Here is a 14,979-nt window from a genome sequence, read left to right on the forward strand (position 1 = left end):
TAACTGATGCATTGCTTTCAACTAAGTCCTTCACTGTGGTTCTGTTTAATATAGTTTCTATATGGCTCACAGCAGTGTTCAGAACAGGGGGATTATTCCTAAGGAAATTAAGTAGAAGGAAGAAAAATCATACAAACTTTCATTACTTTTGATTTATAATTGCTCCTGAAATTAGAGTTCAAAGCCCATTCTAGAATTTAAATTGTGGCGCTGTGGTAGTGAGATAAAGTATAGTAAATATTTTAAGCTATGATTTAAGATTTCTGAATCTTCTTTACTTCCATAGGTGACCAAGTCATAACAGCTACATTTTAAACAGTTTTAAATACAAATGGATTCAGTGTCATTGCTAAGTCTATAATAAAAATTATTTTAATGGTCCAAGGAGGTAAACAGGCTATTGGATTTACTCGAAAGAACACAAACGTTCCACAGTAAGCAAGTCTCCCTGTGTTGTTTGGATCTCTCCAATCTGGCATTCCCTCCTGAAACTGTGTCCAGCACTTTGGATCAATAAATCCTACTTCACAGAAGTTAAAATAATATTGAAATCCTGTCAGCTAGGGCTGACCAGTGGTTACGTTTTCCACAGGGTAATGTATTTGCAAGGACATCAATCCTCTTCCTCTGGGTGGCTCCCTTTGATGGACACATTCCCACGACGAAATGACAAGGCTCTCTCTCCGGCTTCCCCTGGGTCATTGTCCTTGGCAGGTCTTACAACACATCTGTCTGAAGTATGCTCGATTGCAGAACTCGAACTTCAGCACCAGTGGGCAATAAGCCACTTTGTTCACATCTTTGCACTCTAACAAATGGGGGCAGAAAATGGAAAACAATTAGAGGCACATAAACAAGTACATAAACAAGCCAATGAGCCCGGATGTTCAGTAAGGACCTCCCTTTGCGCCCATCCACCTTGGCTTTCACATCCATGTGGTTTTTGTTTTTATTTTTAAGCATACCCTGTCTGGGACAGCCCACCAGAAACATTCTTTTGATACATTTTAATACAAATTAAAAAAAAAAAAAGATTGCAAGACTTTCCTCCCAGACTTTTATAAGTATGGTGCATGCCCACTATGTCTTGAAAGAATTACCATTTGTTTGGATAAGTGATCACTTTAGACAGCTTCGAAACATGAGTCATTTTTCTTACAGCACTTTTATTGCTTCTTTCTCAAGGGTTATTTTATTCAGCAGTGCAAGGTTATCCAAAATCAAACATGAGTTGCATTGTTTGATACCAAAGTACACATGTCTCGAGAGAATCTCGGCATCTGTGGGGTGTGGGGATGGGCCTGGTGAATGAAAGGGTTGCTGACAGTGGCCTAGATTCAGCAACTGCACTAGACAAAGAGGGAAACTTTGAGGGGTTGGCCTCAAATGGCAGCAGTCTGTGGGTTATGGAAACATGTAGAAATGTCTTTTTTTAATTTGGAAGTGAGACATGGCCTTCTTTTTTCCTATGTGTATTTTCTCCTCGGTGCTAGAATTGCCACAGTTGAAGCCTGCACTTCTTGCAGCCAGAAGGTGAATAAATGATTCTTTCTCCTTCTCCCCTGGAGGCTGGTTGCAGGAGATGGGGCTGAGGGCTGGACAGAGACAGGGACATGGGCCTTTGCTTCTCAATGACACCCCCCCCCCCCCGCCCAATGCCATGGAACCCCACTCCTACTAATAATGATATTCCTCTCCAGTCCTCTGGTCACTTTTATCTGGGGATTTTAAAATACTTTGTAAACCTAGTAATTAAATTTCCACATGCCTCCGAGAATCAAAGTTCCACCTCATTTTTCCAGGTGGTTATACTGAAGCATCATGGGTAAATTGTTGAAGGTAATTAGAATCAGGCAGAACCTTGGGTAAAGCTTAGAGGAATAGAGCAGTGCTCTGGTTGTTGTTGTTTGCTTGTTTTTTTGTTTTTTTTTCCTGGCTTCAGAACGTCTCTGAAGTTCAAAGAAATCGTGTCCACGGTACATGAGCCATGTGATAAGCTTGAAAAATTAAATGCAAAGGAATAAGAGAGTTTACAATTCTTATTATTGAATTCAGGTAACAATCATATTGATCTCGCTTTTAAGGTTCTCTCAGTGAGAGACTTAAAACTTTGAACTATAACGCCCAAGCCTCTGAAAGTATAAGCCCTGCTACCATTGAACTCTCTTACTCAAGATTTAATTTATGGACAGAATAGAAGTTAAGAAATTTGAGTAGAAACTTTCCACAATACGATTCTCAATAAATTTAAGTTTTGGCTGAAAGCAGATAGGAGACATAAAAACTTTCTTTAAATTTTGCATTAAAATAAAGAAATCAGTCAATATGTTGTCTATTGAGTTTGCAGTTGAGGTGAAAAGACCTCCACATATTTTAATTTGGGGGTCACTTCTTTCTCTTTTTTATTTTCCTTTCTGTCATGACCAGTCAGAAGTAACCAAAAAAAAAAAAAAAAAAAAGTTTACACTAAGAATTTTTTGTGAAAAAAGTAATTTTATCAGTGTAACAAAGAGGGCTATATCGTCAAAGTAACGCAGTTATAAAAACGGTGAGAAGCGCTGCAGTGAGAGGAGCTGGCACAATTTCACGCGTCTTTATTTCCAAGCCGCCCACCTGACGGGCAGCCCGCCCGTGGGCACTAACGCGCAGACTCTGCAACAGGGCTTCGCGGGGCGGCTGGAAACACAAAATACACTTCAGTTTTGGCTTTCCTTGCCAAAGTATAAAAATGATTTAGCTGATAATCAGATAGAGGAGGACTGGTTGTTTTAATAGTACAAGGAAATAAAATTAGAAGCCAGACTGCTTGGGTTTAATCCTAGCTTTATCAGTTACTAACTTTATGACTGAACAAACTGATTAACCTCTCTGTACCTCAGTTTCCTCATCTCTAAACTGGGATGATGAAGTTTCCACCCCCACATGTAACGTGTATATCCTATGCTATCACCTCGAGCACAGGAAGACCTCCACAGGGTAAAATATTCAATTACTATTATTATGGCCACTATTAGTTTTTTTTAACCCTCACCTGAAAATATATTTACTGATTTTTAGAGTGAGAGGGAGAAGGGGAGGGGGGAGACAGGGGTCGGGGGGGAGAGAGAGGGAGAGAGAGAGGGAGAGAGAGAGAGAGAGAGAGAGAGAGAGAGAGAGAGAGAGAGAGAGAGAGAGAGAGAGAGAGAGAGATCAATTGGTTGCTTCCTGTACACACCCTGGCCTCCTGTATGCACCCTGACTGGGGGCCGAACCAGCAACTTAGGCATGTGTTCTGACTGGCAATCAAACCCACAACCTTAAGGTGTATGAGATGACGCTCCAACCAACCAAGGCACCTGGCCAGGGTGACCCCTATTGGTTATTATCTCTTACTACCTGATGACAGTGGGTCGCACTCCAAACTTCTCTCTCAGTGATGATGCAACATTTAGATTGCTATTGAGGAAATGCTATCCTACAGGCACAAATCAGTTTGCCAACAAAACAAAGAAGAATATTTCCTGGGAATATATAAAACTTCATTGGGAGACTCAGCACTCCATTTTAGGAAGAGTTGCTGGACCAGGAAAACTCTAAGAAGAGCAAAATACAAGCAACTTCATAGATTTTTCCTTAAAGGTTTAGATTTTGAAATCTGATTCAATAATACATAATAAATATAGAGTAAAATAAAAATTCATTAATTGTTTTTCTCTCCAATGACTCTCCCACCCACCGATTGAGACCCTTATAAACACTTGGGATTTCGCTCTTTAGGTGGGTGCTGGAAACGAGACACAGCTCCTGGGCATGCAGAGGCCCAGAGCTCTGTCCTAGGCCAAGGGCAGCGTCTAGCCCAGGGGCAGACGGGGGGCAGCTGCCAATGTGTCCCTCTCTGAACTTCCCAATACTTCTGTTAAGTTCGTTCCCAACTAACTCAGTTCTAACTGGATTGAAAGCAGCAGTCAGCTGGGTCCTGGGAGCATGATCAGCTTAGGGAGGTAGGGACCACATACGAGGGTCCCAGGACCTGCCTGCACCAGCAGCACAAAACAGCGGTGACAAGCTGCAGATGTGGAGTCAGGCCGGGGGTGAATTCTGGCACTGCCTGCTCCCAGTGTTTGCTTGTCCTGGGCCAAGTCACTCCACCTCTCCAAACCGCAGTGGGGCTTCCATGAGGTGATACCTCTAAAGCACATGCAGCGTCACCCAGCACAGAGGAAGCACTCAGTTTACTGGCTCTCATTATTATTGCCACTGACACCTCTGCCTGTGACACACCTGTCATATATTGTTTCTCTGGGATCCACATCAAAATGTATATAGGCTCCCAGGAAGGCTTACACATTGGCTCACATGAACAAATGAACAGAAAGATATTAAACAAAGAGCAGGTAGATTATGATTGGGTGGAGGTGGGGGTGGGTGAGGAGAGACCGGGGGAGGATCCAAGGTCGGGCTTTGATGGGATGCTAAAATGGTGACTCCTGGGCTGTATACCGATGTTCAGCCTCGAGGGAGTGTAGGGGGCTCCCACAAACAAGGGGGTGAAAGGACCATTCCATTCCTACTTTTTGGTTTTGCTTTCTAGGGACTGGAAGCAATCAGTCTTTGGACTGATGAAAATCTTCTCACCAAAGGTCAATTATGACTGGTCTTTTATTCTCTGTCTTCTAACTCCATAAGAGCTTAATCTAGTAATAATAACATTAAAAATAATTTACCAAATGTCTACTATGTGCCAGACACTGCCTTAGTTGGCTTTATATATTTATATATTTAATCCTTTTAAGCATATAAAACATCGGCTTTCCACAGATGGCAAAACTGAATCTCAAAAAGGTTATGAAATCCATGCTGGGTCACACAGCTACTTGGTCTAAGAATTGAGTCCAGAACTCAGGTTTGTCTGACTCTAAAACCACTACTTTGGAAGCATTTTTAGCATCTAAGTGAAACAAACAAACAAACAAAGGTTTCTGCCTGCCAAAACTTTTGCATTCTTGGTTGATGCCACTGATGATAAGTCAACCTTTGCACACATTATCAGGAGGTTCCCTCTGCCACCTTAGAGAAGGGAAAAATGTTTTTTGAAAGGTGGGTTCCAGGTCATAGGTATTCAGAATAGCCTGAGTAGTTTTCTTCAATTATACCTTTTCCCTAAATTTTGAAAACTTACATGAGTGAAAGGTGATTTTAGACATACCAAGACATTTCAAGTCCCCATTATTTTAGAAAGCTACATGTAAAAAACATATTAGTACCAGTTTTAAATTTCATGGACATCTGGCCCACCCGTCACTTTTTTAGCTTAGAGAGGACTGCCTTGTTGAGCACCTGGAATGACTCACTGACATTTTGCTGATGTAGTTGAGAGGCCTTAATTATAAAACTTGTCATTCATTAGTGTGCCTCATCCTCAGAGCCCACTGAAAATATGGAATAGTCTTTTTACTCTCACCTTTAAGCCATTACACAGCTTACACTGGTGGTAAAACCATTCTGGATGAGTTAACACATAAATTAAACCACATTTCCTGACTGAACTCAAAATAATAACAGGAAAATTCTGCTTTAATTTCTAAATGATCTTCAGTTGGCATTGCCTAATATCTAAGATATCTAAAAGGTAAGAGTCTCTCAACACCCAAGTAATACATAATCTGAAAATAAACAATTATACTAGATGATCTAGTAAAAGGAATCCTTTAGTTTAGGTAGAATCTTTTGTAATATAATCTCTCTGTAATTGATGTATCACATTTTCTTCACACAGATTCACCATATCTACTGCTTTTTAAGGAGTGGAATCTGAGCCAGTAGAGTCAAAGATGTTAAGATGAAGGAGCCTGATTTTCTCTTTTATCATCATGTACAGCTAAGTACTCTCCTGGGAGGATAACAACAAGACACTCTTTCTACCCTTCTTCTTGTGAGGCTATTGGAAGGGTGAGAGGTCCTGAAAGTGTGGTTTCTAGGAAATATTTTGCTGACCTAATTGTCTCTCCTTTTTTAAAATATATATCTCTCCCAATCCAAAAATAGGAGTATCCCTAAATTCTTCTCAGGGAGACTTGGGAATATATCCAGAGCTGAAAACCAGCCTCTAGGCCCTGAGATGTGAACTAGACTCATTCTTAGAATCTGAAGTAACTTGTCAGGTTTGCTGGAGTGGGTGTTGCTGGTAACCTGGGTTTTGGTAGTTGAATGATAAAAATTAGACAACCTGTTTCACAGGTAACACATGACTCTACTTATCATTGATGTTCCAATAGGTTTTTTCCCCAGGTGCTTTACATTAATCTTTCAAAACCTGGACCTAAAAGACATGGTTTCAAAATACCTGTACTGAACAGAGGCTTATTAATTTAGGATGAAGCTGGACTCAGATTCATTGTGAATTTGATGCCTTGGCTTGATCCAAGGAGCATATGAGCAGCTCCCAAAATGCAGAGCTCTTATATTTAATTCATAAAACATTGCAAAGCCTGCCTAAATTGTACCCTTGAAGAGAGTAGGGATACACAGGGGTATATCCTTCCGTGACCCGGTTGGACCATTCAGCATCTTTCTTTGGAGAACACATGTCCTCTGTGCCTGTGAGCTCTTTATGACATTCAGAAGAAGAACACAGTGAGTAGAGAGTCATGACTGAAGCACCTAAGGCTCTGCCTTCTGGTTACAAAAGTACAACCAGCTGTGCCTGTCAATCTGCCCATGGAGATGCAGAACCTGGTGAGAATGGAGATAGCAAAGGCTGCGCATGTGCATGTGCACGTGTGGTACAGGTGGGGATGTGAACTCGGTGCACTTTTCCTAATAAAATTGTACCTGAGCCCTGGATATTGTGCATATTCAGACTGGAAAAGGACGAAATAAGTTTTCCCTGGGAACTTGATACTATTCATTGCAATGGGAACAGTACACTAACTTTTTATTCTCAAAGCAAAGGGATATCAACTATGGGACTTCATTCTGATTTCATCCTACCATGATCTAAGCCTCCCCTTTCTCTCTGCTTTCTCGGCTTCTTCTTACCTAGTCTCATTCCCTGGATGCCAACTACATTTAACCTGGAGGTGACATGATCCCAACAGAAATCCAGAGTTCCCTCTAACCCAGCCAGACAGCCAGGAATGTGAACCTGAATGCCAAGAGGGATTATGAGCTCTTTACAATGGCAAAGAAAAAAAATAGGGTCTTCCTCACCTCCTGAAATCCAAGTCTTCACCTTCACCATTCCTTTCACTGATTTTAATACATTGGATGCCACTTAAAAACCCAAGTTCAGTGGCTGTTTTGTTCTAGGGAATTTATGAGATGTCTGGAGCTGCCCAGGCTTTCTTAGAGTCATTCACTTGAGGGAGACTAAGACCCACCAAAGCCACAGTTAGACAGCTGGGCTGGTAAACCGATGTACACTAACCACACCTTTCCTGGGTTGGTTACCAGCTCACGACACATCATGAATCATTACCTGGCAGCAATAAATACTAGATGACAGAGTGCCTTGTGCTGCTGAGAAGCTGAAAAGACTCATCATATAAACTACAAGGGAACTTGAAACTGCATAAAAATGAATAAAATGGCATTTGGGGTAGAATTTCAGCTGAGCTTGAGTAGGCGAGTCCCAACTGTCAGATAGACTTTAAAAAATGACTCTGAATAGTGTTTCAAATGCAGTGATGCCCAGCATGTCTGTAATTCATTCTCGGCAGCAACGCAGCCTTCCCCTCCTCAGGGGTAGTCTTTCCAGATCAAGCCCATAATACTTCAGCTCTTAGCTGAAGGCATTCAGAACTAAAACGCTAAAGCAGACATGGAACATGGAAGGTTTTATCTTCCTTCTTCCTCTTCCTATTTCTTTCCCACTACTTACTTTTAATTTTGTGACACTCCACTTTGGATTTCCTTCTTCTTACTATCACCTCCCTCTGTTTCTTCAATCTCCATTATTTATTTTTATTTTAAAAAATCTTATTCAAATTCCATTATTTTATTATGGTGTTTGGGGACTACTGTGCTTAATTTCCCTATATATACCTAAGCCCTGGCTGGTGTGGCTCAGTGGATTGAGCATCGGCCTGCGAGCTAAGTGTCGCTGGTTCGATCTTCCAGTCAGGGCACATCAGAGAAGGAAAACTCTGATTCCAAAAAACCTCCGCTGCCTTGCGGCATACCTCTTCAGGGGAAAGGCTAGGGGAGTAAACCCCGACAGAAAATCCGGAGCCGGAGTCCCTAAGGCGGTTTGACGTTGTAGTCAACACCGGCAACTCCTGCGGCGCACCTGAAGCCAAGCTGTATTGACTCCGTCTTTCCCTTGGATCCTTCAGCTGCGAAGAGAGGGGGGGTCTGCTGCATGGGCAACAGCAGACCCTCCATATCACCCTGCCCAGGATCTGTAGCTTCAGCTTCACTTCAACACGGGAGGAGACAGATACCATGTCACTCCCGAGTCGGACTGCACAGCCATTCTCGGCAGTGCAGATAGACTCTTAAGAAGCTACACCATCGTCTCTCGAGACGGACGGCTGCCGACGACCTAAATTCTCTATCATGACTAATGATTATATTTGAAACTTGGGAGTCATACTGAACACCTCCATATCTTTCATCCCCATGTCTAATTGTGCATCAGGTTCTTTTTATTCTCCTTTGCATTTTATTTTCCTGTTTTTCAATTTGTTACCCTCCTTTTGATCTCTACTGTATCTGCTTTACTTCAAGACTTTATTATCTCTCGCCTGGACTCTTAGAACAACTTTCTAACTCTTCTCCCACACCAGGCTGCCTCCCTCTGTCCCCTGACACCCCTGCCATCCTAAGCATGTCACTCCCCAATTTCCTTCACTTGTTTCCTAGAACTTGTAGATAAGAGTCCTAACTTTCTTCCCCTGCATACAGGACCCTCCAAAACCAAGCCCCGTCCCCACTTTGTGGCTTCATTTCCACGGCCTGCTCACCTGCCAACCCACGGCAGCCTTGCTGAGCAACCTCCATGCCATTGTGCCTGCACACTCTTGTCCTCTGCCAGGAATGCCCAGAATCTCAATGTCTTCTTGGCAAACTGTGACTCACCCAAGGGACCCACCCAAGCTTGCCTTCTCCATGCTGCTGCTGCTGCTGATTACCCCGCTCTCCGTGGACTCCCCTAGCTTCGTTCCACCCCTGTGACGCTGCTGCCCAATTGTGATGGTTATTTGTTTGCATGTTGCCACCCTTACTAACTGTGCTCCATCTGAGGACAGGGACCTTGTCATATTCCTTTCACAGTATCTTTACCTGGCACGTAGTAGGCATGTTTGATAAGTAAATGAATTAATGGAGCATATTATTTAAAAACCATTCCCTTGAGGGATGGATAGATATATATATACATGAGATAAAGCAAGTTGAGTAAAATGTTAATGCTAGAATCCAGACGGTGGGTGTTTACTGTAAAATTCTTTAAACTTTGCTGTATGTTTGAAACTTTTTATTATTTTTATAATAAAATGTTTGGAGAGGAACCATTACTGAAACTTTGGTTTTATAATTTAAACAATTTCCAAGGTTCTGGCAGTGCCCCCCCCACTGAAACATGGTATTTCATTTTTATTTATTTATTTTAAAGATTTTATTTATTTTTAGAGAGAGAAGGGAGGGAGAAAGATAGGTAACATTGATGTTAGAGAGAAACATCAATCAGTTGCCTCTCATATGTGCCCCAGCCAGGGATGACCTGCAACCCAGGCATGTGCTCTGACTGCAAATGAACCAGCGACCTTTGCTCTGCTGCTTTGCAAGATGCCCAACGAACTGAGCCACACCAGTCAGGGCTATTTACTTATGTACTTATTTATTTATTAAGATTTTATTTATTTATTTTTTAGACATAGGGGAAGGAAGTGAGAAAGAGAAGGCGAGAAACATTGATGTGTGGTTGCCTCTCACGCACCCCCACTAGGGACCTGGCCCGCAACCCAGGCACGTGCCCTGACTGGGAATCTAACTGGCAACCCTTTGGTCCAGGCTGGTGCTCAATCCACTAAGCCACACCAGCCATAGCTATTTACTTTTTTTTTTTAATTGAATTTATTGGGGTGACATTGAATGACAAAATCATATACGTTTCAGGTGTACAACTCTATAACCCATCAACTGTATGTTGCATGCTGTGTTCACCACCCCAAGCCAAGTCTCTGTCACCACTTATCCCCCCTACAGCCTCTTCACCTCCCCCAACTCCCTTCCCTCCTGGTAATCACCATGCTATTGTCTGTGCGTATGAGCTTTTTTGAGGGGGGAGCACACTTAATCCCTTCACCTTTTTCATCCAGCCCCTCCTTCCCTCTGACAGCTGTCAGACTTTTCTCTGTGAGTCTTTCTATTTTGCTTGTTTATTTTGTTCATTAGATTCCACATATGAGTGAATGTGACCTTAGAAATTATCCACTCCACTCTCTCATTGTATAGATTAATAAACTTAGCTCCAGAAAGGTAAAGTGACTTAACAAGGTCATATATTTAGTGGAAGAGTCAGGAAAAAACTTAGGTTTTCTGATCACATACACAGTACATACACAGCTTTCATAAATGCTCTATACAAACAGTGGTTTTATGGGGCTCTTCAACCCCTGGGAACCAGTACAGGTGAGTCATGAGACCACAGGCTCCTCTCCTTGGGAAACTCACCTTCAGTATTGGAAATGGGGGTACTGTCACATTTGCTTTCACACTGCTGCATTGATGGAGGCCGAACAGTTTCTGGACAGTCACTAGATGCTTGTCCAGTGTAGGAGAGACATTGCACAGTCCGCATTTGCTGTCCAAGGCCACATTGAGCGGAACACTAAACCCAAAGACAGAGAGAAACAAAACACCGATCTCAACAATTGTCAGGAGGTAAAAAAGATACTATGTCATTTCGAATATCACATAGGTCAGATTAAAAGCCCGTGTGTAGTTCATCTTGGAGAGGTGTATGATTAGGTCATTCTACTATAGCATTGGTTTGGAAACTCAAGGATCATGCTATACCCTAGAAAGAAGAAGCAATAGCATTCCCAGAAGTCATCAGATGAAGATTTCTTGGACCAGTATTCCAACAGTTCCAAGCATTACTGGTGAACTCTAATAGGAGTATAATAAGAAAATCGTTATGATGAAGTAGAATAATCAGAGAATTTAGGGCCAAGACACTACTCATTACAGGCTTGTGGGCAAACAACCTGATGGTCTACTGGTGCTCGGAATCTGATCAAAACGCCAGTTCAGTGTAACAACAGTGGCTGCTGGGGGGCCTGGTGATATGGCCAGATTTTTTTTTTTTTTTTAAGAGTTTAGATAAGTACCACAAGTTTTCTAAGGTACTATGAGCCATACAAACCTGAGAAATGGTCTGATGTTAGCCAATTTGCATGCCTCCCTCTCCTTTATCATTATTCAGGGATTCAGTTATTTCAGAATTGGAGTTACTCTTTGAGTGCCTAAGTTTCAGCTGGGACTGATGGGTTGTCCAGGTTGAAGAATAAAGCTGGGTCTACTCTTTGGGCCTGCCACCCAGAATAGCAGAAAGCCTATGAGATTTGAGATCAAAGGTATGAGGAGCTATCCGGTGCCAAGACAGACCATGGTGATGTTTACAAGGTAAACAAACTGAGGCCCTGTTGACTTCGCAAAAACCCTCAAAGCACAGACAGGAGTCGCAAGGATATTCATAGACACTTTTAAGTGTCTAAATACAGGATAACATATAAACGCACTATAAAAATGTACTAAAGCATCTTTGCTTTTTCACTGGTTAATTTCAACTTTAAGAAACTGAACTGAAACTATAGATAAGAAAAGGATTTGATGACATTTAAAAGAATTATCTCAAAATAATAATTGTAAATTTCGTGAATTCACTAACATGCAGCAATTCATTGACTTAACAATTCATTGCAATGAAGAATGTATAAAGAAGAAAATCATTACCTGGTTTAAATAAAAATTATGAGGGCATGTGTGTACTGATTCTTTAATAGTATAATATCAATTATATATGTGATACTGTCACACTTCTACAGTGAAACACTTAATTTGCATATAATGCTCATGTGTATTCCACTTGACCACTTTGTAAATTAAACTAAATACTGTTATATAAAACCAAATAATTAATTGTTTGCTATACAAATGCAAATGTTAATTTTTTTACGATTGTACTTCTTTTGTGTCCCCACAAGGCTGAGCAAGTATATTTATTTGCCTTAATGGAGACTGAAAATCTTTGCCTGCTCCCAAATGTGACAAAGAGGTAAACAGACACCATCATACTCTAGCAATACTAAATTTTGGTCATAATCTTGGTAACTACTTCTATGAAATGCATTATTTTTTAAAAAGGTTTTATTTTTAAATTTATTTTTAGAGAGAGGGGAAGGGAAGGAGAAAGGGAGAGAAACATCAATGCGCAAGAGAAACATCAATCGGTTGCCTCTCACACGCCCCCATCTGGGGACCTGGCCCACAACCCAAGCATGTGCCCTTACTGGGAATTGAACCAGGGACCTTCCGATTTGCAGATTAACACTCAATCCACTGAGCCACACCAACCAGGACTGAAATGTGTTATTTTTAAACATAACCTAATAGATTCTCTTTTGACATGCAAAAAAAAAAAAAAAAAAACCAATACTTAACTTTCCTTCTATCCAAAAATACCAATTTGCTTTTAAAGAATTCAAAGTGCCTTCAGCTAGATCACACAATTTAAAACTAAGTGAGAAAGGAAAAGAAAAGGAATTGGAACATAAACTGGAAATGAGTCTAATGTAAAAATACATACTGAAAGCTTTATGTACTTGCTTCCCAATTTATAGTCTCCAACAGAAAAATCCACTGAAGAATAAGTATTAATGCTATTTCAGAGACTGTCAATCAAAATGCCCACATCTTTTCTGTGAGGTTAAAGGGAATTATTTTGCAAGCAGGAAAATGAAGACACCAGTGCTAAATGATTTGTTCTTGAATTAGTAGAGAGATGGGACTAGAATTCAAAGTTTTGGTAGCTTGTTCAAATCTTGGGCCATCTACATTATTTCTCCTTTAATTTTAAGTTAAAATGCCAGGCTCCAAGGAGCAGGTAGAAGTGAGAGACGTGTATAGGTGCAGAGGAATACAGCAAAGTGTGTTTATGGGTGGCAGGTGCTATTTGTGCATTGTTTCTCACTCACGCCTTACACCTGGATTTCTGTGTATTGTTACTCATCTCCTGAGCCCTTACAATGAGCCAGTCAGGAACCTAAGTGTCTCAAGGTGCCACTTCAGAGGAGCCCACAGTGCGACTGCCTTACCTGGCCCCAGTCTCCTGTCACCCAGCGAGGGGGAGGGCAGCTGCGCAAACTGCAGCGGATGCGGATAGGGGGTTTGCTCTCCTCTGGACACTGTGCAGCTGGGAATGTTTTAGAAAGGTCACTGCTCTTGCACAGAACAATCCGATGCTTGAATCCTGAACCACATTTAGGAGTGCACTGGAAAGAAAACAAACACTAATGAATAACGACCATTGAAAGGTAAAGGAAAATTCAAAGAAAGTGTTCTTAGAGTAAATAGGTTAGGGTATACAGTACATATACTCACTAAATTCTAGTTAAAGTCTTCCAGATATGAAAACTCCTTAAGTATTTAAGCAGAAGTACTTTTATCTTTTCCCTAAGGTCTTTAAGAGCTAAACCCAAAGTTTGTTTTTCTTGGCTAACTTATTTTCTCCTTTTATTGAGGGTAGGTTTATTCTTCAATTCCTGCCTGTTTTTAGCCACATTCAGCTGTGATAAGATTCTGCTAATTTTTGGAATGTGGAATCATTGGTTTCCTACTTGCTGGGTGTAGTCTTCTGAAGAAAATCCTCATGTTATTAGTAGGCCACAAGAACTTGTCTCTGTGAAGCAAGCTAGAGGTTGATTTACATGAGTATTATTACAGTGTGGTAGCTATGAATACATGGTCACAGGTGATGGTTTGTTGCACAGAAACTCTGGACTTGCCCTGTCCATCAGTTAAACATAATGAATTTTACTGTTCTTTAGTTGGATGAGTCTGTTCATGCGACATAAAGGTGCTTCTTCCTATGTCACAAAGGGTAGTCTTTACGTCTTTTCCGGGTTAATTAACATAGTGGCTGACAGAAGTCCTCCAGCTTTCTCCCTTGTACTTCTGGACACTTCCTCAAAATTTGTTCTTTCTTTCAGTCAAGTGAGAACCTTACCTACAATATTTTGAAGGCCTGTTTCCATACCTTTTATTTAAAAAAAACATTTTCACACCTCCTTTAGGAACTAGACTGGGGCAAAGGGACATGAAAATGCATGATAGTCTTTACACCTCTAGGAGCTCGTAGTTTTACGTAGGAGATAGACATGTGAACACAAGTTTAAATACCAAAAAAGAGGATGTAGAATATATAAATTCTATCCCCCTAATTACCATCTGCCTATTTGATAATTATGTATTTACCTATATTCTCACCCTTACCAGATTATAAACTCATTAAAACTATTTCATTTCTGCTTTATCTTTATACCCCACCCTGACCCCAGGATCCAGCAGAGGGCTTTGCATACACACTCAACAAATATATCCTGCCCTTTATCTGCAAAGACAATGGTTCTGATTTACCATCAGGTAAACCAAGGTGTACTAGTCATGGGATGGAGCCATCTTAATGAACACTACACACTGCTCAGTGACTCTGTCTGGGGCAATGCTTAAGCCTAGTACACACCATGGAAAGGAAGAAAAATATTAACATTTTTCAGGTGAAAATCAAGGGTCTCATGAACACTCTTCACCACAATGACTGTAATAACAATACATTTCCTCCAACTTAAAAAAAAGTTGTCATTAGGATGCATTTTGAAGGAGGATAACATTCAGTTCTTTCCAATAAGGCTCCAGAAGAGGCTTTAGTTAGGGACTTAAGGATCAAGAGAGAAATTCCTGACCCCTGTTATTCCTTTTCATAGCCAAATCAACATC

The 14,979-nt window shown here is 41.1% G+C and overlaps 1 protein-coding gene across 2 annotated transcripts in view; it reads right to left on the reverse strand.

Moving 5' to 3' along the window:
* Positions 1-350: 350 nt before the first annotated feature.
* Positions 351-14,979, reverse strand: part of ADAMTS6 (ADAM metallopeptidase with thrombospondin type 1 motif 6) — a 247,161-nt gene continuing 232,532 nt past the window's right edge. For both annotated transcript variants that reach the window (XM_090276311.1, XM_090276313.1), the window contains exons 23-25: positions 13,299-13,475; positions 10,654-10,810; positions 351-808 (exon numbers count right to left, since the gene is read on the reverse strand). In XM_090276311.1, the coding sequence (XP_090132437.1) occupies positions 699-808; positions 10,654-10,810; positions 13,299-13,475 (444 nt within the window). In that variant the 3' untranslated portion in view covers positions 351-698. The remainder of the gene's footprint in view (positions 809-10,653; positions 10,811-13,298; positions 13,476-14,979) is intronic.

Source organism: Furipterus horrens, unplaced genomic scaffold (genome assembly GCF_987537825.1).
Source record: "Furipterus horrens unplaced genomic scaffold, mFurHor1.1.pri manual_scaffold_5, whole genome shotgun sequence".
NCBI lineage: Eukaryota > Metazoa > Chordata > Mammalia > Chiroptera > Furipteridae > Furipterus > Furipterus horrens.